General features: G+C 41.2%; 1 protein-coding gene across 1 annotated transcript in view; it reads left to right on the top strand.

Annotated features, from left to right (window-relative positions):
• The window catches only part of nploc4 (NPL4 homolog, ubiquitin recognition factor), a 69,639-nt gene that overhangs the window by 5,090 nt on the left and 38,753 nt on the right, over nucleotides 1-25,796 (top strand). The window contains exons 2-10 of the mRNA XM_068058216.1: nucleotides 1,868-1,948; nucleotides 4,361-4,473; nucleotides 8,309-8,500; nucleotides 13,502-13,550; nucleotides 15,542-15,636; nucleotides 17,736-17,859; nucleotides 21,407-21,586; nucleotides 24,237-24,323; nucleotides 25,670-25,741. Coding sequence (XP_067914317.1) covers nucleotides 1,868-1,948; nucleotides 4,361-4,473; nucleotides 8,309-8,500; nucleotides 13,502-13,550; nucleotides 15,542-15,636; nucleotides 17,736-17,859; nucleotides 21,407-21,586; nucleotides 24,237-24,323; nucleotides 25,670-25,741 — 993 coding nt within the window. The remainder of the gene's footprint in view (nucleotides 1-1,867; nucleotides 1,949-4,360; nucleotides 4,474-8,308; nucleotides 8,501-13,501; nucleotides 13,551-15,541; nucleotides 15,637-17,735; nucleotides 17,860-21,406; nucleotides 21,587-24,236; nucleotides 24,324-25,669; nucleotides 25,742-25,796) is intronic.

Raw genomic sequence — 25,796 nt, 5'->3', positions numbered from 1 at the left:
GTGTTTTAGCTGCTGTTTGCCTGCACACAATCCCAAATTCAGACAGATTTGTGCAGCCAATACAGCTGTGTAACATTGGCCTGGATTTTGTGGTTAACATTGAAGTTTCATCAAGCTTACAGCTGTGCATAGACTCGTCATGGGCGTTTGAGTGGAAACCTGCAGTTACTTGAGATTCTTATTGCGGTGCCTGTACAGGGATCTGGGGCATGTGTGAACAGGGCAAGCACAGCATGTCCCCTCAACTAGCTAGATTGAAGAATTCGCACTGAGCCACGCAGGGTCTAAACCAAGAACTTTAAATTAGAATATTTAATTTAGTGTCAAATCATGTACAGAAACCGAAAGAAGGATGGTATTGAGAGAGACTGAAAAAAGTTTAATTTAAAAAAAAAAATCTCCAACAATAATTAAAATTTGAAGGAATGAGTCTTCACACTTTAAAATTAAATTTTCAGTGCCAGTGAGGTTGTTCGGCAATAATTAGCATGCCATTAAAAATTCATTTACACCTGAATGCATCAGCCCTAACTTTTTCTGGTGTATTTAGTGAATAACTAGTGGGTAAGTACAGTAACATCATGCTCTTCCATGGATTTCAATGCTGAGTCTTAGTGAGGTACTGTTGGAGCACAGCTTGTGGGGGAGCAAGACAAATCAAATAGCAGCTTCTGGATTTCCACGTTTAACTTCGCATATGTAATGACTGGAGGTTGCTGTCCAATTTGCTCCATAATAGCCATATGCGCTGTTATTGATGCAAAATCCAGACTGATTTTTCTTTTGCTTATGGGGAGCCATTTGGCATTTCTGGGCACTTCTCTCAGGTGGGATGGAGGTTTCCTCTCATAACCCACGCCGGATGATGTTGCAGAACAGATCATTGGCATAATGTACTACAGCAATGCTGTAACTTTTGGATCTGACTCTGCAGGCTTCTTCTCTGAAGATATGTTTTCCTCACCAGTTAGCAGATTATAATGACCCAGTTGATGGTTTACAGACCTTGTCATTACCTGCTTGATCATCTGAGAATTGTACAGATTCACTTAGGAGGAGACCTCTCTCTAATCCAATCTGGACTGGCTGACTCAATGTGGAGAAATGCAGCATATGTTTCTAAAACTTGGAACTTGAGCTGTTTACCAGTTGTTTGGAACCCATTAGTCAAGTCTTGTAGCTACAGAGTTGTCATGCATTTTTATTTGTTGTTAAAGCTTGCAACAGTTAATATTAAAAATGAACTGAGTGGGATTGCATTGTCACAGAATTGTGGCTCATTTCAGGCTGTGGCTAAACTCTTCACACATTGAAATTCAGTACGCTGGTCATAGTTGAGTCTTTTCATTTTTTTTCTAAAAAGCACAAGTTCTTTATAACCTAGGGATTCAGTATTTGTAGGAAGGCATTAAGCCCAGTCATTTTTCTTTATTTTGCTAAAGGGGATTGATATTTAATATGATGGTGCACCATTTACCTTTAGTTTACACTGTGGAATGGTAGAATATATGTTTGCAGATGCAAGGGTGGCTGAAATGGATATGAAAAGAAAATAAGACAGCAAACCTAAAATGATAACTGGCCAATAGCGCAAAGTAGCTGATAAGAGTTGTATCAAAACAGATCGAAACAATTGATATAATAAACATAGAGATAGCAGCTAAGTATTTCGGCCATCCCTTTGTTTTAGTCTGCTGCAGTCCCATTGAAAATGTTTTTAATTCCCCAGTCTCTGATTCTGTTTTGAAGGGCTTTAATTGCAGTTTGATCTAGAACATCATGTAAGATGACATGCTGCTGTTGTCAATGCTTTAATAACCTTTGCCATGTTTGTGTGTGCTTAAATGTTTATTTAACCTTTTTGTAGATTGTCCGTATCCAGTCACCACATGGTATGAAACGGATTAATGTGGGAAAACGAGAAACAGGAGCCCAATTTTTGAAAAAGGTAATGAATTATTTTCTTCAAGGGAAATTTTTTTTGAGAACTTCAGTTAAACTTGTATTATTTCCTTAAGTTTATCAGTTTCATTTGAGTATGCTTATTCCAATTCCCTTTGGAAAGCCACCATTGAATTTGCTTCTCCCACCCTTTCAGGCAGTGCATTCCAGATCGTAACCATTTGCTGCAGAAACATAAGTTTTTCATGTCGCCTTTTAACTCTTTTGCCAATCACTTTTTAAATCTGTGTGCTCTGGTTCTTGACCCTTCTGCCAATGGGATCAGTTTCTCTCTATCTTCTCTGCCTAGACCCCTCATGATTTTGAACACCTCTATCGAATTTCCTCTCCAGCTCCTCTAAGGAGAACAACCTCAGCTTCTCCAGTCTATCCACATAACTGAAGTCCCTCATCCCCAGAACCATTTTTGTAAATCTTTTCTGCATCCTCTCTCAAACCTTCACATCTTCCTGAAGTGTGGTGCCCAGAATTGAACACAATACTCCAGTTGAGGCCAAACCACGTCTGACCTCATCGAGGGCAGGTCATTAATGAAGCAGCTGAAGATGTTTGGGTTGAAATAACTGGCCTCAAACAGTCACAGCCATCTTTCTTTCTTTGTGCTAGGAATGATTTCAGCCACTGATTCCCACTGACTTCAATATTACTAGGGCTCCTTGATGCCGCACTCAGTCAAATGCTGCCTTGATGCCAAGGGCAATCACTCTTGCCTCACCTCTGGAATTTAGCTTTCTTGCCCAGGTTGTAATGAGCTCGAGTTGAGTGCTCTTGGTGAACCTAAACATCGGTGAACAGGTCATTGGTGAGTAAATGTGCCACTTAATAGCACTGCCGACCACAAGTTCCATCAATTTGCTACTTGAGTGTAGACTGATGGGGCAGTAATGGATGGATTGGCTTTGTCCTGTGTTTTGTGGACAGGATATACCTGGGCAATTTACCACTTTGTCGAGTATATGCCAGTGTTGTAGCTGTCCTGGAACCGCTTGGCAAGAGATGCAGCAAGTTCTGGAGCACAAGTCTTCAGCACTACAGCTGGGATGTTGTTAAAGTCCATAGCCTTTGTTTAATCAAGTGTACTCAGGCATTTCTTGATATCACATGAATAGAATTAGCTGAAAACTGGCTTCTGTGAAGGTGGGAAATTCAGGAGGTGGCTGAAATGGATCATTCACTTGGCACAAAATGGTTGTGAATGCTCCAGCCTTGTCTTTTGCTGGGCTCCACCATCATTGGGATTGTTCATGGAGCCTCCTCCTCCCATTTGTTGTTTAATTATCCACTGCCATTCACAACTGGATGTGGTAGGAATGCAGAGCTTTGATCTGATCCATTGGTTGTGGGATCACCTTGCTCTGTCTTTCACATGCTGCTTCCACTTTTCAACATGTATGTAGTCCTGTGTTGTAGCATCACCAGGTTGGCACCTCATGTTTAGGTATGCTGGGTGCTGCACCTAGCATGCTTTCCTGCACTTCTCATTGAACTAAGTTTGATCCGCTGGCTTGATGGTAATAGCAGTGCGGGGAATATACTGAACCTTGATAGTGTGGTTGAATATAATTCTGCTGCTGCTGATGGCCTGCAGCGCTTCATTAAGCTGCCAAATCTATGCTGAATCTATCCCATTTAGCATGGTGGTATTGCCACACAACACAATGGAGGATGTTCTCAGTGCGAAGATGGGCCTTTGTCTCTAACAAGGACAATGCTGTGGTCACTCCTACCAGTACTGTCATGGATGCATCTGCGACAGGTGGATTGGTGACCACGAGGTCAGTTAGGTCTTTCCCTCACGTTGGTTCTCTCACCACCTGCCGCAGGCTGGCGACTATGCCTTTCAACACTCTGCTAGCTCAGTAGAGGTACTACTTAGCCCATCTTGGAATTCCCACCCAGAGTACATTCTGTGGCCTTGCTACTCTGTTTCTTCCAAGTGGTGTTCAACACTTACGAGTGGTGAGGCAACAACTGAGAGGCTGGTAGGTGGTAATCAATAGGAAATTTCCTTGCCCTTGTTTGATCTGATGCCGTGAGACTTCATGGGGTCTGGAATCAATGTTGAGGACTCCCAGGGCCACCCCAGCCTCTTCCAAAGGTGTGATGCCACCTCTGGTGGGTCTGTCCCTCCAGTGAGACAGGACATACCTAGGGGTGATAATGGAGGAGTCAGGGAAGTTGGCGGATCAGTATGATTCTGTGAGTATGACTATGTCAGGTTGTTGTTCCTATTCAATCTGAAGAAGAAGCTTGTTTCTTGTTTTATTATCACGAATCAGGAGTGGTAGCGAGATCTACATATGGGTCAGTACCTGCACATTTAGATCAAAACGTGCATAAAGTCCTGGAGTTTTTACTTCTCTCATTCTAATTGTAATTTAATTTGTTTTTCTTTTAGGTTGCAAAGGAATTTGGCTGTTCTAACAATGGCTTTTCTGTATACCTTAACAGAAATAAAACTGGAGAGATCTCCCCTACGACGAGTAAATCACTCTCTTTGCTTAAAATTAAGTACGTATTGGTATTTAACCATTTTTAGTAGTAATGAGCACCTTTCAACATCTAGACATTTTGAAAAGAAATGAATGGGCAAGGGAGGCTTTGAGATGCCTACAGAAAAACGTTCCTGATGCTGAAAATGTAAGCAGTGTTAAAGTGGACATAACTCCTTTCTGATCATTTGAGGCTTTGGATTTATTGAAACTTGTCAAGTTTTATTGAGAAAGTGACTTTATTCCAACAGGCTTGCTTATGCAAGTTGAAGTTGTGAGTAAGGTCAGTCATTTCCAATTTTATAGAAAATTTGCAGAATCATGAAATGCGATCTCCAAGCCATCAGTTTAAAAATCCTATGTAACAAAAACAGACTTTTACTTACTCAATTACCATAAACCCAATGTTGCAAATTAAATTAATTGCTATCAAATTATTATGTAATTGGGGAAGAGATTAAAAGGCATACACACTTTGCTTGACTGTGAGGTTGCCCTGAGGGACAAGGAAGTACCCGAGGTGAGGATGTCTGTTTTTTGTTTTCTGCTCTACTTACATCCTCATAGGGAAACACTTGACCTTTATTGTGTATTAAGAAATAGATCCATATAGACTCCTTTTATATATACATGGAATAGATGAAGAGTGAGTGAGCAGTTGAAGGGGAATTTTGTTTTGATGTTGGGCTATAAACTTTTATTGTATTCTACAAGTTGAAAACAATATAATTTTAGTTGGCTTGCAGAGGAAAAGCAATTCCTCCTCTAGTTACAAGTATTCTGAATTTCTGGAACTAATGGTTATGGTTATTTTGTCTGTGACAATCATTTTCAGTTTCTAAACACTGTAAAGCAACCTCTTCCTGCAATAGATTAGGCCATGAGTATCAACAGTAGCATATATTTATATAGGGCCTTTAATGTAAAAGTTCCACCCCCCCCCCCCCTTCAAGGCGCTTCACGGAGGCATTATAAAACAAAATATGACCCTGTGCTACGTAAGGCGATACTAGGCGATGCTAGAGCAGATGTCCAAAAGCTTGGTCAAAGAGGTAGGTTTTAAGGATTATCTTAAAGGAGTAAAAGAGAGGCAAAGAGGTTTGGGAAGGAATTCCAGAGCTTAGGGCCTAGGCAGCTGAAGGCACCACCACCAGTGGTAGCTCATTTAAAATCAGGGTGCTCAAGGGGCCAGAATTGAAGGAATGCAGATATCTCGGAGGGTTGTGGGGCTGGAGGTAATTACAGAGATAAGAAGGGGGGCAGGCCAGGGTGGGATTTGAAAACAAGGATGAGAGTTTTAAAGTCTTTACTTAATCGGGAGCCAGTGTATGTCAGCAAGCACAGGGGTGATAGGTGAATGGGATTTGGTGCGAGTTAGGACATGCGCAGCGGAGTTTTGGATGACCTCAAGTTTACGGAGGGTAGAATGTGGGATGTTGTCCAGAAGCGCATCGAATAAGTCAAGTGTGGAGGAAACAAAGGCATGGATGAGGGTTTCATCAGCAGATGAGCTGAGGCAGGGGCAGAGTTGGCCGATGTTACGGAGGTGTAACTAGGTGTCTTAGTGACAGCATAGGTATGTGGTTGAAAGCTCATCTCAGGGTCAAATATGACACAGGTTGTGACCAGGCTGGTTTAGCCTCAGACAATTGCCAAGGAGAGGGATGGAGTCGGTGGTGAGGGAGCGGAGTTTGTCGTGGGGACCAAATACAACGGCTTCAATCTTCCCAATACTTAATTGGAGGTAATTTCTGCTCCCCCAGTACTGGAGGTCAGACAAGCAGCATGACAATTTAGAGACAGTGGAGGGGACAAACGATGTGGTGATGAGTTAAAGCTGGGTGGCGTCAGCGACATGTGCAAACTGATGTGTTTCAGATGATGTTGCTGAGGGGCACATGTAGATGAAAAATGGAAGAGGGCAAAGAATAGATTCTTGGGGGACACCAAAGGTAACTGCGGGAATAGGAAGAGAAGTAATTGAAGGCGTTCCTCTGGCTATGATTGAATGGATAAGAATGGAACCAGGGAGTGCAGACCCACGCAGCTGGACGACGGTGGAGAAGTGTTGGGAGGAGGATGGTGTGATAGGCTGCAGATAAGTTGAGAAGGACGAGAAAGGATAGTTTGCCTTTGTCGCAGTCACGTGGGATGTCATTTGTGACTTTGATGAGAACTGTTTTGGTACTGTGGCAAGGGTGGAAACCTGTTTGGAGGGATTCAAACATGGAGTTGAGGGAAATGTGGGCACAAATTTGGGAGGCGACAACACATTCAAGGACTTCGGGGAGCAAAGGGAGATTGAAGCTGAAGTGGTTGTTTGCAAGGGCATATGGGTCAAGGGTTGGGTTTTTAATGAGAGGGCGATGATTTGCAGTAGAGAAGGAGAGAGCCTGAGGGAAGAGAACCATTAACAATGTCAGCTAACATGGGAACCAGGAAGGAAAGTTAGGTGGTCAGTAGTGGTTAGTGGGAATAGGATCGAGAGAGCAGGTGGTTGGACACATGGACAAGATCAGCTCAAAGAGGGACTATGGGGGGGGAACAGGAGAGAAACTATGGAAAGAAGCAAGTTCAGGGCTAGGGTAGGGAAGTGGCAGAGGCAGCTGATGATCTCAGTCTTGGTGACAAAGAAATCCATGAACTCCTCACACTTGTTGGAGGCAAGATGATCCTGAAATAGTGAGCACTTTTAGTAGTCGAGTGCAGGACCCGACAGTACTTTATGTGGTCTAGCCAGATCTGACAGTGAATGGCTAAACCAGTTGTCTGCCATATCTGTTCAAGCCTTTTTCCCTTGGGCTTAAGGGTCATACAGGAGGAATGGCTAGGGTTGGGTGAGTAATGGTTTTAATGGAGATGACAGCATCAAAGGTGAGGGTGTGGTTGAGCAAATCAGTAGGTGCAGAAATGTGAACAGAGGGCCAAAGGCTAGACAATTGGCATTTTGAGAGTGCAATTGTAAGTGAATTGGGGAGTGCTTTTTCCAGGGATGGATGCAGAAGGATGTAGGGTTTGAACGGGGAAGTGGGATGTAGGTGGAGAGTGATACAATGAAGTGATCAGAGATTACCTTATCCGTAATTGATATTACATGAGTAGCGAGGCCACATGAGATGGCAAAGTCAAGTGGGTGGCCATGAATATGGGTTGGAGACCTAACATGGAGGGTGAGATTAAGGGAGGATAGGAGGTCATTGAACTCAGAGAAAAGAGAACATCATGATCATTGGCTGCTTGTCAATTGGAAAGCCTGCATGACCTGGCCTGACAATGACCACATGCAAACAGTTCCAGCAAGGGACCACTGTATGTTGATCAGCTCTACTCTTTCCCCCAGCATGCCTCCATCCTGTGGAACCCCCTGCCATACCCCCAGTCTGGAGTAGGGATGCTAGGTCACATTTTGATGATGTGGGAAATGCCTAAAGATAATTAAATGCTCAAATATTGGGAATTGCCTTCATTTTCTCCATTTCCCCTTTAGCCATGACTCCTGGCTTTTGTGATGTTTCTGAAAACATGAGGTTTAGGTATTTATCAGAAATTGCTCAGAGAAAAAGAATAACTTTGAATATCAATGAAAATAAGCCAAATGCTTTTAACTACAGTGAAGTTTACTGGTAGGTGTTAGTGTGTTATATTTAAAAGAAAAAGCTCGACATACGATACATGTGGTTATTTGAAGGAATGCTTAGGTTCTCAAAGATATTGAAGGTTACTTTGTTGACAGGAATGCTGTAATTTGGACCATTGTAATATAACTTTGATATGTCCTTGTTTTCAGTATTGTAGTGTTCAGTATTTTGACAGGCGTAAACCCAGTAATTTATTCTTAATATCTTCTGCCTTAGACATGGAGACATGCTGTTCCTCTTTCCATCAAGTGATGCAGGGACTTCCACTCAGGTTATGGAGACTTCAATCCAGGCTCATGGAGGGTCACGAGTTTCAACTGTATCAACAATGAATGTTGTGGAAGATGAAATTGACCAGTATCTAATGAAACAGGATGGAAAGATATACAGAAACAGGGACCAGCAACAGTAAGACTTTCTGAACAGAAACCTTCAGAGTAGCATTAATTATGTATGTTTTATCAATTATAGAATTGCACATTAACTAGGTTCGAGTCACTATAAATTAAGATGAAAGGTGACCTCTTTCGGTTGGGCGGCAGCTAGGGTCGGTCTCTGCAGACCTGGAGGCTCAGGTGGACTCTTGGAATAAAAGTTCAAGTGTAAGATATTTATGAACCACCTCTTTACCCAAGGTTTATTCACTTTTTTGAGGGGCAGTGCTCCCTCTTATAAGTTATTCGCCTCTTTTCCTCTTTCACTCGTTATCCGTAGTCGGGAGGATTGGTGACCTACTCCGAGGCCACTACCATGATTCTTGGGATATCTCCAGTGAGTGGTCTAGGTTTGCCCAAACCTCCCTGCACCAACCACCCCTCTGATTTTTGCCTCTACCCGATGCACGCTCCATGTTTCTGCACAGTAAGTGAGATCATAAGCTTAATTGTGGTAATTGTTACTGGCGTGAACTTGTGTTAATAGTTTAGTGACATAACCATGTCTCACCAATGAGCCCCTAGCTTGTAAGGTACAAACATACTCGCTAATATAATACAATGAGAGCTTGATTAAATTCCACTGCTGGAGCAAGATGCAATTGTGACACAATGTACAATCTAAACCAGATTTGACATCCATTTGAATGGTAGGCGATTGAGATAAAATGGTTTTAAGAAGTGTTGGGTACAGAATCAGGGAAGTTATGCTGAACCTTTATAAAGCTCTGGTTAGACCACAAGAGTATTGCATCCAGGTCTAGCCACTTTTGTAAAGGATTTGAGGGCCCTTGAAAGGGTGAAAAGATTTACCAGAATGGTTCCAGAATGAGGCAATTGAACTAGAAGGTTAGGTTGGAGAAACTGGTGATGTTTGGAGCAGAAAATGGTTGAGGTGTACAAGATTATGACCAGTTTAGGATAAGGTAAACAAAAGCTGTTCCCATTAGCTGATTGCGCAAGAACTAGGGGAAACAGATTTAAGGTTTTGGACAAGAGATACACGTGTCGTGTAAGGAAGAACCTTTTAATGCAGCGAGTGGTAATAACCTGGAACTGGCTTTCTATGAGGGTGGTGGAAGCAGAGACGATGATTGATTTCAAAAGGAAATTGGATAGGCACTTGAAGGCAATAAACTTGCAGGGCTACAGGGTAAAGCAGGGGAATGGGACTGACTGGATTGCTAAACCGAGAGCCAGTCAGGACTTAATGAGTTGAGTGTCCTCTTTCTGCACTGTAATGACTGTTAGTGGTATTTCTCCAGTGCCTTGAGGTACAGGCCTGCTCAGGTCACGAAAACAAAACCCGACCCGACCCCCACCGAACCACTTCGGACCCGGGCCCGACCTGGCCCAAGTCCCTCCGTTTTTTCCCGACCTAACCACTGGAATGTTCATTTTACCTACCTTCCCATTCTGAATCTGCAGGAAGCTGCAGCATGAGCGTGATGACGTCATAGAGACGCTCACTGTGCTGATTCAGAGTTTCCCTCCTTGATGTCCCAGACTCCCAGCTCAGGTAGGCTTTTCAGCTTTTACCAGCAGAGCAAAATGCAATACTTACTGCGTGTGTCCGACCTGGACCCAGAAGAGCGACCCGACCCAGACCTGACGCATGTCGTCTGGTCCGGGTCGGGTAGCAGGCCTTTACCTTGAGGTGCCCGCTGTAGTTTGTTTAAGTCTCCGAAGAATATAGGAGCACAGAGATCACTGCTGCCTGGTACAGCATTACGTTTTTCCCAGGTTTGAGATCTTGGTCCTCAAACACTCTCTTCTTCAGTCGGCTGAAGGCAGAACTAGCACATTGAAGCCGGTGGTGGCTATAGATATTTATGTCTGCCTTTGTTGAGAGGAGACTACTGAGATGTGGAAAATGGTCCACATTTTCCAGGGTCCCGCCATGGATCCTGATAGGCGCATGATGGGTTGGAGCAGGACCTTAGTTTTCTGGGTCTTCAAAGTAAGGCCCATCCTCATATGCTGCAGTGAAGGAGTCAGCGATGACTTGGAGTTCCGTCTCCGAGTGAACACATATACAAACGTCTGCATACTGAAGCTTAATGACAGAAGTTGGAGTGACCTTTGTTTTGCAGTGGCAGCGACGGAGATTGAATAATTTCCCCTCTGTTTTGTAGGTTACCTCCACTCCTGTGGGAAGCTTGCTGGAGATGAGGTGCAAAATTGTAGCAAGGAAGATGGAGAAGAGGGTTGGTGAAATGACACAGCTGTGTTTGACACCAGAGTTCACTGAGATAGGGTCTGTGGTGGTCCTGTTGGTAAGGATTATGGCTTCCATCCTCTCCCAAGCCAACATTCTCAGCATCGAGCTGCTAATCACCACTCAGCTCCTGACCTCATTACAGCCTTGGTTCAAACATGGACAAAAGAGCTGAACTCAAGGTGAGGTAGAATGACTGCCCTTGACATCAAGGCAGCAATTGACCGAGTATGGCATCAAAGAGCTCTAGCAAAACTAAGGTCAATGGGAATCGGGGGGGAAACCCTCCGCTGGCTGGAGTCATATCTAGCGCAAAGGAAGATGGTTGTGGTTGTTGGAGGTCAATCATCTGAGCTCCAGGACATCAGTGCAGGAGTTCCTCAGGGTAGTGTCCTAGGCCCAACCATCTTCAGCTGCTTCATCAATGACCTTCCTTCAATCATAAGGTCAGAAGTGGGGATGTTCGCTGATGATTGCACCATGTTCAGCACCAGTTGTGACTCCTCAGATACTGAAGCAGTTTGTGTAGAAATGCAGCAAGACTGGGACGGCACAGTGGTTAGCACTGCAGCCTCACAGCTCCAGCGACCCAGGTTCGGTTCTGGTTACTGCCTGTGTGGAGTTTGCAAGTTCTCCCTGTGACAGCGTGGGTTTCCACCGGGTGCTCCGGTTTCCTCCCACAGCCATAGACGTGCAGGTTGCTAGGTAAATTGGCCATTGTAAATTGCCCCTAGTGTAGGTAGGTGTTGGAGAATTGAGGGAAGGTGGGGATGTGGTAGGGAATATGGGATTAATGTAGGATTAGTATAAATGGGTGGTCAATGGTTGGCACAGACTTGGTGAGCCGAAGGACCTGTTTCAGTGCTGTATCTCTCTGACTCTATGACTTGGACAATATCCAGGCTTGGGCTGATAAGTGGCAAGTAACATTCGCGCCACACAAGTGCCAGGCAATGACCATCTCCAACGAGAGAGAATCTAACCATCTCCCCTTGACATACAATGGCATTACCGTTGCTGAATCCTCCACTATCAACATCCTAGGGGCTACCATTGACCAGAAACTGAACTGGAGTAGCCATATAAATACCGTGGCTGCAAGAGCAGGTCAGAGGCTAGGAATCCTGCGGCAAGTAACTCACCACCTGACTCCCCAAAGCCTGTCCACCATCTACAAGGCACAAGTCAGGAGTGTGATGGAATACTCTCCACTTGCCTGGATGGGTGCAGCTCCAACAACACTCAAGAAGCTCAACACCATTCAGGACAAAGCAGCCTGCTTGATTGGTACCCCATCTGCAAACATTCACTCCCTCCACCACCGACGCACAGAGGCAGCAGTGTGTACCATCTACAAGATGCACTGCAGCAACGCACCAAGACTCCTTAGACAGCACCTTCCAACTCTACCAACTAGAAGGACAAGGGCAGCAAATGCATGGGAACACCACCGCATGCAAGTTCCCCTCCAAGTCACACACCATCCTGACTTGGAACTATATCACCGTTCCTTCACCGTCGCTGGGTCATGATCCTGGAACTCCCTTCCTAACAGCAGTGTGGATGTACCTACCCCACATGGACTGCAGCGGTTCAAGAAGGCAGCTCACCACCACCTTCTCGAGGGCAATTAGGGATGGGCAATAAATGCTGGCCTGGCCAGCGATGCCCACATACCATGAATGAATTTTTTTAAAAAACAGCTTTGCTTGGGGGCCATGTCACTCACATGCCTGACACCAGGCTTCCAAAGCAATTGCTGTACTCTGAGCTTCGCTGTGGCAATAGACTCCGAGGAGGACAGAGGGAATGCTTTAGGGATGTTCTGAAGGCATCCCTGAAGAAATCCAACATACCCGCTGACTCATGGGAGTCCCTGTCTCTTTCGTTCGAAGTGGAGAAGATGCATTCAGGAAGGTATCGAGCTCCTCATGAGATTTTGATAGGAACACGCAGAAGCCAAGTCCAGGCAGCAGAAGAAGCACACAGCCCCCCAAGTAACTCGCCTATCCAACTCTTGAAACACCACCTTCCCCACATGATAGAGTCTGCGGTTCATACATCAGACTCATTAGCCATGGTAGAACTCTGTGAACTGGAGAGGAAGCAAATCGTCCTCAGTCCCGGGGGACTGCTTAAGGAGAAGGGAAGAATGACTGTTGGGTTTTAATTTGTTTTTAAGTTTATCTTTTAGAGAGAATGGAACATTTCTGTTCTTTATTCGCTGAGGTTAATAAAATGTGACAAAATTACTGCAGGTTTTCAAGAAAGCAACTTGCGGTATGTATGTGCAATTTCCCTAAAATTATATCACAGAATTTAGTTTATAGTGTGATTTGAAGAATTCTTTCAATTGACGGTTGACTCTGAAGAATCAGTCAATTTGATTGATCTGTCATGGTGTGGTATTGATAAATTTGACTTGGCTGATTATTAGGTCCTCACAGTTGAGATATAAGTGAGTCTTGTATTTACAATCTGTAATAAAGTCGTAAAGAAGGTAGCAGTAGTAAATATTTTATCGTCTTGTTGTGGAAAGTTTTAAGATATAAGGGGATGGATAATGACTTTGTGCGTTAGTGTAAAATGGGTGACTTCAATGGAAGTAACCGGGGGAGATGGAAATCAGGCTGTCCATTTGCTATCACCCATTATGTACTGTCTCTCACAAAGTCAAAATCTACATTAAGATCTCAAGTTTTTTGTTTATAGCATTGCCTTCTTTGTTAAACTTCTTCTGGGTTGTGTTTTTGATAGGTGCCGGCATGGTGCGCTGGGCAAATGCGTTCATTGTGTACCGTTGGAGGTAAGGAAGTCGCAGCAAATCATTATTTGGAAATCAGTGCATTTTTTCAGAATTTGCATTTTTGTCCATGAGATATTGATCAAGACAGTTTGAACTGCTTTTCACATTACCATAATGGGAAGTGACTGTATGGTACTCTACTCATTAACTTGGTGTGTTAATAGTGGGCATGACATCAGGCTTCTGTCCAAAACCTTCTAGCTAAGAGACATGAGTGACAATAATTGAACCTGCTTTGACATTTATTTTCATACAGTTGAGGATATTCTGTAAAACAAATATGTTGAAAATTGCTATTTTTAATCCAGTGAAGTGTTGGAAAATATATTTGAAATTGGATATAATATACTTCATCACACAGGGTAATTATTATCAAAATCAGCCAGTGACACAGACTTGAACGTTTTGATAATTTTATAATGGGCCAAAATGCCTAAAAATGTTCAACCTATATTCATATTCCAATAAATATTTTCAGGTATGGTGCTTTTTTTTAACTGACTAGTCCTCATTCAGGTGTGTGCTAATTATATTGAGTTCTCAAACCAGTTATGGAAATGGAAGTGTACATGTAGAATCTTGAACACAGCTTTTTTTTAAATATCGTAAACTTTTTGAATCCGTATCTACATTAAATAGTTTAAAAAGACTAATTGGTATAGTACAATCAAATGCCATCATTTTACTGCAGTTTTTGATTTAGGTCCACTCAAAAGTATACAGGGTCTCAAGAATAAAGGCTGGTATTTTTCATTCTGTTTCAATTAGTCTACAGCACAGACTTGCCGTCACTTCACTACTTATCTTTTATTTATCCTGTGTGCTGACTAGGTAATTGTAAAACCCCTTATGTGTTTTGTGCATTTTCTACTTTTATTTGTTATTCAGTTAACATGCACTTAAACCTGTCTCCTTTATAAATCGATTCCTTTAATTTTGTTTCTCAGCACGCTATGTACAGACACAGGCTATCAGTTTAAAACAAATATCAGTCTCCTCTCAGTTTTTGTTGCCATCATTAGTCTTGTATGTGTTAATGGAATTTAATGAACAATTGGTTTTAATACATAATTTTGTAAGCTGTTAATGCAATGGTGGCTATGTGTTAAGTGGACTGTGATGTGATATATCTTGTTAAGGTTTTTCAGGGTGCTTTAAACAAAATTCCATATTGATGATGCTTGGTTATTTATCAACCTGAAGTATTTCAATGTTCCATTTGTTTTCAATCCAGCTAAAAGCAAACTATTCTTGAGCTTTTACACCATACTTTGTCATTCACCTGTACAATAGAATGTTTCTAAAAAAAAAAAAGTTTGTCTTTACTTCTAAATCCCTTTGTTGCGTTTGCTACCAATCTCTTTGAAGATACAGAAAACAGATTGGTATTAAGGACAAAAAGGGAGGTGGGTGGGGGAAACAAGCCCCCAAAAGAGCACAACACCTAAGGGGAATAAAAGCAGAAAATTCTACCAATGTATAGCAAGTTTGTCAGCATCTGAAAGGGTGTTAATATTTTGAGTGTGAGAATTAAAAATTCAAAAATAATCTAGAGCAGTTTTATGGGGGGTGTCGGTGGCATTATACTCATTCTGAATTCAAATCAGGAAAATAAAATAGGAAGCATTGGTTGATTTGGAAAACTGTCATAGGTAGCATCAGCCCATTAAACCCAAGGGATGTGTTGCATTTTGGGGTATGAGTGGTAAATGGATACAACCAATATTTTCCTTCAATGTGTGCTATATCCCAGGTATATGAGTAAAACACTTGTGTTTCTGACATATTCACATTTATAGAAAATCTGGCATTTAAAGTATTCTATGTTTCATTCAAAACGTTCCTGTTTGCATTAATCACATTTCAATAAGGGTGTTTGTGAAAAATGCATTGACTTATTCTGTTTTACACACAAATAGTCCTTATCCTTTTGGCATAAACTGTTGTTTACATTTCATTTATGTTTATGGACTATGCTTTATATTCTTTAGCCTTTTGATGAGGACTATCTCAATCACTTGGACCCACCTGTTAAACATATGTCATTCCATGCATACATCCGAAAACTGACTGGTGGTGCTGATAAGTAAGTATGCTTTGGCAGAAGAGTTTCTCAGAATCGCCACAATAATAATTTTCTAAAAGTAGTTCTACTCAAGTCTATGATTCATACTTTATTTCCTCATGGTTTGGTTTAAAACTGCCATCGTATCATAACAGGATGTGGCAAACTAAATGAAGTTGTCAAGTGGATTATGGATGTTTAGAAAAAACATTTTCCAGAATATCCTGATATAGAATCTATCCATTCAAAGCATCCTGGTCCTGATGGTAGTCATAGTTCAGTTTTGAATTTTCTTATTGCACTGATGTCTGCTGTTTAGATGCTACTATTGACCTATGTAAACCAATGTTAGAGATTTGGATCCGAACCCCAAAAGGTAGATTCAGGCCCTTATAATCCAGCTTGCGGTGTTTGACTTCTCTCTGTTACGCCCTGAAGACAGCCTTGCACAGTATTTATGTATGAAAGTGATATTCGTGAAGTTCAGTTCCGAAGTCAATTCCTGTATGTAATTTGAGAGCAAAGACTCCTACGTGCACATTTTCTTAGTCACTGCCTTTATGTGGCAGCACACTGATGGCTTTGTTCCATGCCTACTACTTTACTGTTTTACTTTGACTTGAAGTCTTTTATTCCAATATATATATGCTACTGACCTAGAACCATATTGCCGTTCCTTCACTGTCTCTGGGTCAATATCTTGGAACTCGCTTCCTAACAGCACTGTGGGTGTCCCTACCCCACATGGAATGCAGCGGTTCAAGAAGGCAGCTCACCACACCTTCTCGAGGGCAATTAGGGATGGGCAATAAATGCTAGCCTAGCCAGCAATGCCCACATCTCATGAATGAATAAAAAAAAAAATATATGTTGAAATTAAATGTTGCTGCCAAAATAAGCACCCAACTCCTACATTGGGTTTTCAGGCCACCAATTTATTTAACACCATTACAGTCCTATTAATCAATGGCAGTAGAAATCAGTAGTTCTTTTAGGCTGCACTGAAATAGTATAAATATGAATCACATCTAAAGTTATAAATTGTTTCTTGTGTATACAGTCCATCTTCTAAGATTTGGGTAATACAGAAGAATTTAAACTTGTCAGCTTTTAAGTTTCACTAGTTCCATGTTAAAACATATGGTCCATTTATCCTCAAAGACATGAATTCAGGTTTTGACTCGTATTCATTGCATCGAAAATAGTTACTAAGCTATCAAAAACTTGGTGCACTTGAAACATTTAGGCAACCAACACCACACAGTAGCTTTACAAACAAAAACAGAAAATGCTGAAAATACTCAGCAGATCAGGCAGCATCTGTGGAGAGAGAAACAGTTAATGTTTCAGGTCTGAATGACCTTTTCATCAGAATTGCTGCACAATAGTTACTCTGATTTCAGCTATTTTAAAATTGTTGAATTCCTTTCATATTGAGAATAGAATTTAAAAGAATTGTAATTTTTTACTTTAAATTTTGAGAGCAGTCATACTATACTACTGTTCTGAAGTTAGTTACTGGCCATTTTTTCTCTCCTCTTCCTCATCTCCCAAAATCTGGACTCATTGAAGAAAATTATTCCATCTCTAACAGCTCAGCAAGCGCAGCACACTCGAGATCAAACCTAGTTTGTGAGAGTCAGATGCTCACTGGCTAAATCTACTGCTTACTCTATTTATTTCACTGCATTTCTTACGTGTTTTGTGTCTTCAAATACCAACTGTGGCCTTTGTCCAGTGCCTCCACAGAACTGACTCGATGATTGAGCTAGAAATCTCACACAAACTTTCTCTCGAGCACTTTTTTTTTATTAATCAGGCAGCCAAGTCCTAAACGATTGATCTGTTTGCATTATTAAAGCAACCAGATCAATTTTTCTTTCCCTGCAACAGCATTAGATCCTCTGATAGCTTGATGAAATAACTCTTTGACGCCCAGCGGAACACTGAAACAGATGATCTCTTCAGCAGCACCCGAGGTTTAATATCTTGATTGAGGTTGCTAATTATTCTGCTATGATTAGTATTATGTCAGTGGTGTGCAGGTTTCATGTTTCTTGATTTGCTCAACCTTGTTAGAAAGTTGAACGGTTTAATTATGATTCTCATTCTGCTCGCAGAGGTAAGTTTGTTGCCTTGGAGAACATTAGCTGCAAAATCAAATCTGGGTGTGAAGGGCATCCCCCGTGGCCTGATGGGATTTGTACAAAGTGCCAGCCGAGTGCCATAACACTTAACAGACAGGCAAGTATGAGTTCATGTTTGCGAATCCATGCAGCAACAATCATTATGAAGAGTATTAGATATTTTGGAGAGGGGTTGAAAGCACATTTAGAAAGAATTTTGATCCAGTGTGTTAAATAATTTAAGCATAGAATCAGTAGTCTGATACAAATTAACATAGAATACCAACAATTGGCAGCCTTTTAGACCATTCCATTCTGATTTGAAACTTTGACCAGTCATTTATTATATTGTTTAACACTTATGTGGGTTATTTTAGAGAACTTTTCAAATAAATGTATTTATATTATAGCCTATTTTTAATTCAAATTGAAGTTGTGCATAAAAAAATCCTCTTGTACTTCTTTGTTAAAATTTCCTAATTTGAAGTCTTGGATAATTCACTTTTTTTTCAAGCCAAGATTGACATTGAATTAACAGGAGTGCATTACTGCCTGTATCCTAACTCGCACCAAGAAACGTTCACCCATCGCCCCTGAGCTTGCTAGACTACAATAGCTCCTGGGCTGACAACACCTCAAAATTATCATCCTTGTTTTCAAATCTCTCCATGGCCTCAACTTGTCCTATCTCTGTGACCTCCAACCCTACAACCTTCCAAGACCTAGGTGCTCCTCCAACTCTGGCCTCTTGTCCATTGGAGGCCATGCTTTCAGTTATCTAGACCTAAGTTGTGAAATTCCCTCCCACAGCTCTCTTCCTTTCTCTTCTCCTTTAAGGCACTCCTTAAAATCTTCCTCTTTGATCAAGCTTTTGATCACTTCGCCTAATTCTGTGACTTGGTGTCCAAATTTGTTTGATAATGCTCCTGTGAAGTGCCTTGGGATGTTTTATATTAACAACTACTTGTATTTATATAGTGCCTTTAATATATTAAAACATCTCAAAGCACTTCACAGGAGCATTATCAAACATAATTTAAAACTGAGATGCACAAGGAGATATTAGGACAGATGTCCAAATGATTATTCAAAGAAGTAGATTTTATAGAGCATCAGAAAGGTGGAGAGGTTAAGGGAGGGAATTCCAGTGATTAGGGTCTAGGCAGCTAAAAGCACAGCCCCCAGTGGTGGAGCGATTAAAACCAGGATGCGCAACAGACCAGAATTGGAGGAGTGCAGAGATCCTGAAGGGTTGTAGGGCTGGAGAAGGTTACACAGATGGAGAAAGTTGAGGCCAAGGAAGGATTTAAAAATAAGGATGACAATTTTAAAATGGAGGCATTGCTGGGCCAGGAGTCTGTGTCGGTCAGCAGGCACAGGGTTGCTGGGTGAACAGGACTTGGATGCGAGTTAGGATGCGGGCAACAGAGGTTTGGATAAGCTCAAGTTTATGAAGAGTGAAAAATGGGGGGACAGCCAGGAGAGCATCAGAATAGTCCAGTCTACAGGTAACAAAGGCATGGCTGAGGATTTCAGCAGCACATGAGCTGAGTTGGCCGATTGTTACTATATTAAAGGCACTATATAAGTACAAGTTGTTACATTTATGACACTGGTGACATTTTTAAAAGGATTTTTTTTACTGCAGGATAAATCAATTGCAATTGCTCCATGGCTTTGTTGCTTTATCATAGTATGGCAGTAAGGAGTCACATCACATGATGACCAGGGATCAGTGAGCACTGATTACTATGGACCAAAAATTGACGATCATATTCAGTAAAATTATTGCCATGGACGATTCACTAGACCAGAAACCAATGAATCATTATTATGTAAACAAAAAGCTGGTGAAATCCTGACTCTGGTGAAATCCTGCCTCTATCTGGCATGCCTTTGCTGGAATTGGTCCAGTGCTTTGTCTGAGCATCTGGCTAGATGTGTGATTACCGACAACCAATGAGATTGCTAGACCGTAACAAAGAGTCATTCTTCATGTATGATGCTCATCAGTGAGTCTTGTCAGGCATCAAGTCCTGTTCACCCAGCAACCCTGTGCCTGCTGACCTACACAGACTCCTGGTCCAGCAACGCCTCCATTTTAAAATTGTCATCCTTGTTTTTAAATCCTTCCTTGGCCTCACCTTTCTCCATCTGTGTAACGTTCTCCAGCCCTCCAACTCCAGGATCTCTGCACTCCTCCAATTCTGGCCTGTTGTGCATCCTGGTTTTAATCGCTCCACTATTAGGGACTGTGCTTTTAGCTGCCGAGACCTTGATTACTGGAATTCCCTCCCTTAACCTCGCCACCTTTCTGACGCTCTATAAAATCTACTACTTTGAATAATCTTTTGGACATCTGTCCTAATATCTCCTTGTGTGACTCAGTTTTAAATTGTTTGATGTTCCTGTGAAGAGGTTTGAGATGTTTTAATATATTAAAGGCACTATATAAATACAGTAGTTGGTATTGTTCATAAGAGTTGGTGGGTTTGCGGGGGTGGAGGGGCATGGCACAGTGCAGATGTATCAAGTTTGGCCCAATTCTGCCTTTGCCTCGATCCAATTACTCAGTTTCTCTCCAACCTCTTTATTGCCCAAAAGTGCTTTACTGTTGCCTCGTGAAGATCAGCTCTATATATAACCTGTCAAAACAGGGTGAACATAAGAACAGGAGTAGGCCATTCAGCTTCTTGAGCTTGTTCCATCATTCAGTTAGATCATGTCTGGTCTGTACTGCAACTCCTTCGTTCCACATCCATTAATATTCTTGCCTAACAGAAAACTATTGACCTCAGTCTCAAAAATTTCAAACGACCCTTGCATCCCAGAGTTTTCTTTTATGAGAGAGACTTCTAGATTTCCACTACGCTTTATATAGAACATAGACCATTACAGCGCAGTACAGGCCCTTCGGCCCTCGATGTTGCGTCGACCTGTGAAACCATCTGACCTAAACTACTCCATTTTCATCCATATGTCTATCCAATGACCACTTAAATGCCCTTAAAGTTGGCGAGTCTACTACTGTTGCAGGCAGGGCATTCCACGCCCCTACTACTCTCTGAGTAAAGAAACTACCTCTGACATCTGTCCTATATCTATCACCCCTCAACTTAAAGCTATGTCCCCTCGTGTTTGCCATCACCATCCGAGGAAAAAGACTCTCACTATCCACCCTATCTCACCCTCTGATTATCTTATATGTCTCTATTAAGTCACTCAAAGTGTTTCCTCACTTCACTCCTAAATGGCCTGATGCTAATTAAGGTTGCACCTTCTTGATCTGGATTTTCTAACCAGAGGAAATAGTTTCTCTATCTACCCTATTAAATCCTTCAATCATTTTAAATACCTCACTCAAATCACTGCTCATTCTTCTGTGCTTGAGGAAATACAAGCTAAGTTTATACATTGATTATTAGATCTAAACATTATTAGTGAAACAATTTCTTGAAATTATCAAGAGGGGACTGTATACCTATTTTCCTTTGGAATATTGTATTTAAAGTGAATTCAGGATTGTAAATAGCACATTGTGGCTGTCTTCTGTGGAACATATTTGTGCGATGGTGAATTATAAAGTTCTGAATGCTCGTGTTTCCATAATTGTAATTGGAAAATTATTTCCAAGATCCCTTATGTAGTATTTATCTTTTGAACAGAAATACAGGCATGTGGATAACATAATGTTTGAGAACCACACAATAGCAGATCGTTTCCTCAACTTTTGGCGTCAAACAGGAAACCAGCGGCTTGGATTCCTTTATGGTCGCTACACCGAACACACGGACATTCCTCTAGGTATTCGAGCAGAGGTTGCTGCCATCTATGAACCTCCACAGGTCAGAGATCTGCTTTATCTACTTTTGCAGTTTATTAGTAGCCATGACATATTTAGTGCAAGAACTCTTTGCATTCTTCGTTCATCTGTTTATTCAGCTTAGTTTCATATCTGTAAAATATTTACAAATAGAGTGTGTTCGAGTACAGGTGCAGGAAAGGCAAGCGAACAAAAGGGTCGGAGAGGATGCAAGAAAAATGCCATAAGAATGAATCCACTTTGGTCTCTGACACATTTTAATTTGGTGTAGTTTATGGTACCTGATTCCTATTTAATTTGCTTTTGGTTCTCTTGTGCTTCTAACGAATGGGCTTAGAAGCCTTAGAGGAAGGGAGTTGAACAAATGTGAGAAAAGGAATACTATCTGATCTAAATATTCTTTAAATGCAAATAGATAATATAAATTGTGAACTCTTAAATACTGAAAACTGCTACTTCATGCGGAGGAGGAATGTAACCTGGATTTTTATGTAATGCAGTTAAAATCAAATTACCTGTTTTTTATCCTGTGTGTGTGCATTTACCCAAGCAGGGAATTTGAGTTGTGTTGAGTACATTCTTTCCAGTTGCACAATGGCAGCAGTTTGGATCCACTAGATGGCCCCATATCGTCTGTTGTCCAAACAGATGAATGCTGTTTTGTATATGAATTGATCATTCTCAAGCAGTAAATATATTCTATGGGAAATGAACAGTATATTAAATATTTGCTACATTATTATGCCAGTTTGAAGCGTGTAGAATTCAGTTTTTGTTCAGAATATGCACCTTGTTTTTAAAAAAAAAATACTTGTATTATGTTATTTGCACTTTTTAAATTGTATCTCTTGCACATTTTATATGTATATTTTATTAATGCCTCAGTACACATATTTCATCCTACTTTTAACCAGATATTTGTTGGGGAGGGGTGATTTTTTAAAAAATTCATTCATGAGATGTGGGCATTGCTGGCAAGGCTAGCATTTTATTGCCTATCCGTAATTGCCCTTGAGACACTGAGTGGTGTGTTAGGCCCGTTCAGAGGGCAGTTAAGCGTCAACCACTTTGCTGTGGGCCTGGAGTCATATATAGGCCAGATTAAGTATAGATGGCTGATTTCCTTCCCAAAAGGACATTGGTGAACCAGGTGGGTTTTTACAACAGTCTGGTAGTTTTGTGGTCATCATTACTACTAATAGCTTTTTATTCCAGACTTATTTAATTAACTGAATTTAAACACTCCTGCTGCTGTGCTGGGATTTGAACTCCATGTCTCCAAATCATTAGTCCAGGCCACTGAATTACTAATTCAGTAACATAACCACTATAACACCGTACCATGATTATCACTAACCCATCCTGAGCTAAACAATGCATCATAACTGAACTCGTCTCAACCTGCCATTTAAGTTGTTGACCAAAGATTGTGTATAAAGTCTGAACAAAAACATAGATTTCTTAGTTCATGTGCATTCAGCAGGTGCTCACCCAACCCACAGGTTGTGACGGCAATGTCGACACCACATTTTGGAAGCTAGCTGGAACTCAAAGGCATCCCAGGTAAATCAATGTACCTCTGGACAAGCACACAACCAAATGGCTGCAAGCGAGATAGGATCAATTCTGCAGCGTTCTGTGTGGGTACTGCACAATTTACCCATTGGTACTTTAAGGGATGAATTACTCTTGGCACAGCATTTGGCTAGGAAGGGCAATGCAATCGGCAGTACCTTCAGTTAATCCATCTGCATGAGTGAATGATCCATTTCAAGGTGGTCTTGTATATCTTCATGCTGTGAGGTTACGTGGAAATAGAATTATTTCTATCAACGGACAATTTACACTCTCCTACTCAAACCGGGGCCTAGTCAGCTTGGAGACTATCTTCCATGTGTAAATAAGTTTCTCTATATGTTTCCTCTGATCCCCAGGATCCTTCAGATGATCTGGACAGCAGGGATGAAATTGATTCTGGTAACCAATTTTTGGCCTTGGCGTCCATGATTCTCTGATAACCTGGTGTTGAAGTCTTGCTTCTCCTTAGCCTTGCTTCCCCAGAGGAGGGATTCATTCCCACTTGACAGGTCAGATGCACCTCTTAGATCCTTCTGCTTTCTGGTTGGAGGACCTCATTTCTGGAACATGGCCATCATTCTTTGGATGATACCCATAGCTTCTCAAAAACCTTTGGCATGTAGAGCATGCAATGTTAATGGGAGTAAGTTTCTGCAGTGGTGTTTTTCTAGAAATTTGGACCATCCCTCCTGCAGGGTAAGTTCAATTTTACTTCTCTTCGGCCATTAAGTAACCTTCAGCTGAAATCTAGTTTGATAAGGATATATGTGCAATAGTATCAGTATTCTATGACTTTCCGGCCTCAGATTAGTTTCGGGGCACCTATTTTTGGGAGCTATGAAATGGTTACATCGAAATTAGGCTGAATTTGAACTAAATTAAAGCGTATGAACTAAAATTTGTTCTCCAATTAAGTATTTGATGTGCTGCACCAAATACAATGGAGAAATGTTCAATTAATCCATCTTCCACAACTTAAGAAACATGAGAACAAGTGATGAGACTCCTTTTAAAAAGTCACTGTTTAAGAACATATATTTAACTTATCTTTTGAGACTGGTTTGCTTTTTTGATTTTTTTTTCTCTTTGTGTAGATTGGTACAGCAAACAGCCTAGAATTTTTGGAAGACCCAAAAGCTGAAGTTGTAGATGAAATTGCAGCTAAACTTGGATTGAGGAAGGTGAGACAATAGCCCAGATTTTGCAGCAGGAATAACAGTGAGGCTATCAACGGTCACTGTTGTCAAGGAGTATCCGGCAGCAGTTTCCGGTATCCGCACATGCTCCGTTAAATGCAGAAATCGGGATTTTGCTGTTAGAACTGCCCTCCTCGCCCAAAGGCTTTGCTACATCAGGATTTTCACAAGAGATTTGGCATTCAAACACTTGAAGGGTGTGAAGTTGCACTAGATACCCACTAAATTTGCCAGAAAATGTTTGGCTTGTCCATTCATGTGTAAGTGAATTTTTAACAGCATATCAAGTCTTAATTATTACCCAACAACTTCTCTGGCACTCTTTGATTTGTTGTCGATTGGCTTTGTTTTCTTTTAGTTAAAAAGATGGTACTGATTTTCAGTAACCTTTTCATTTTAAAAAAAAGTTTATTTAATGCCCTGCATTAAATTGGGCCCTTCCAACTGTTGGAGCTTGCATTGTTTTTCTGTTCTATTAACAACAAGCAGATGTGGAGCATTTACAGTAAATGGAGTAATGTTTTCCAGCTGCTATGGACAGCACAACATAAGACCTGGAAGCATGCAAAATAAAGTTTATTTAACTTCCAGGCCTGTATGATAGAAAAAGTAAGGTCTTAAATTCAGGGACATCTGTGTTCCTGAATTTAAGTAGCAGAAGCATTTTCTAGATAATGGCCTCTAGTAATATGTGCCAAATATAAACCTGGGTCTGTAAATGGAATTGCACAAAGGTTTTCCAAACTTTCTACAGAAAGCTAGCAGTGCCATTTTTCAGATTGGCAATGCTCTGGGGTATTAATATTAGTAAATTCATTTGGCCTTTTGTTAGCAAAAACTGCTTAATATGGAAAAACTGAACTTGTGCAAATAAGACTAAGTAGTTCCATTATTGAATACTATCACATTTATTAATGTATACAGTGTGACCTTATCAAATTCAACAATAGATGTTGGAAATGTTGAAATAACAGTACTTCAGTAAAAGAGCCATTTCTGTCAGTTTAGAAGTTACAGGTGAAATGTTTTCAGAATAATACCAGATCTGCCAACCTAAGTTACAATTTTTGTGGTTGGCTTGCTTGGTGGGGCTCCTAACTTTGCTCTTGGGTTGAGTGCAGATGGGCAAGGAAAATCTGGCACTATTAGTTTCTCAATGTTTGTAAGTGCATCTGTTGGCTGAGCGCAAAACAGCACTGGGATAAAGGTTAGTAAGTCAGCGAATAGTCTGTCCTGCGCATATAAATGGGCGTTTTCTGCCATGTGGAAACATCTAAACACTCAACTATAAGAATTTAGACTTTTGTTTGACTTTCTACATTTTGTTTCAGGTTGGCTGGATATTCACAGATCTTCTATCAGAGGACACAAGGAAAGGCACTGTCAAATTTATCAGGAATAAGGTAAGGAGTTCAATGCTCATTGAAGAAGAATTTTTAGGACTGTTTATAGCACACT

The sequence above is a fragment of the Heterodontus francisci genome, chromosome 26, assembly GCF_036365525.1.
Source record: "Heterodontus francisci isolate sHetFra1 chromosome 26, sHetFra1.hap1, whole genome shotgun sequence".
Taxonomy (NCBI): Eukaryota; Metazoa; Chordata; class Chondrichthyes; order Heterodontiformes; family Heterodontidae; genus Heterodontus; species Heterodontus francisci.
Note: the sequence above shows the minus strand (reverse complement) of the source record. Positions and strands in the feature narration are given on the sequence as shown.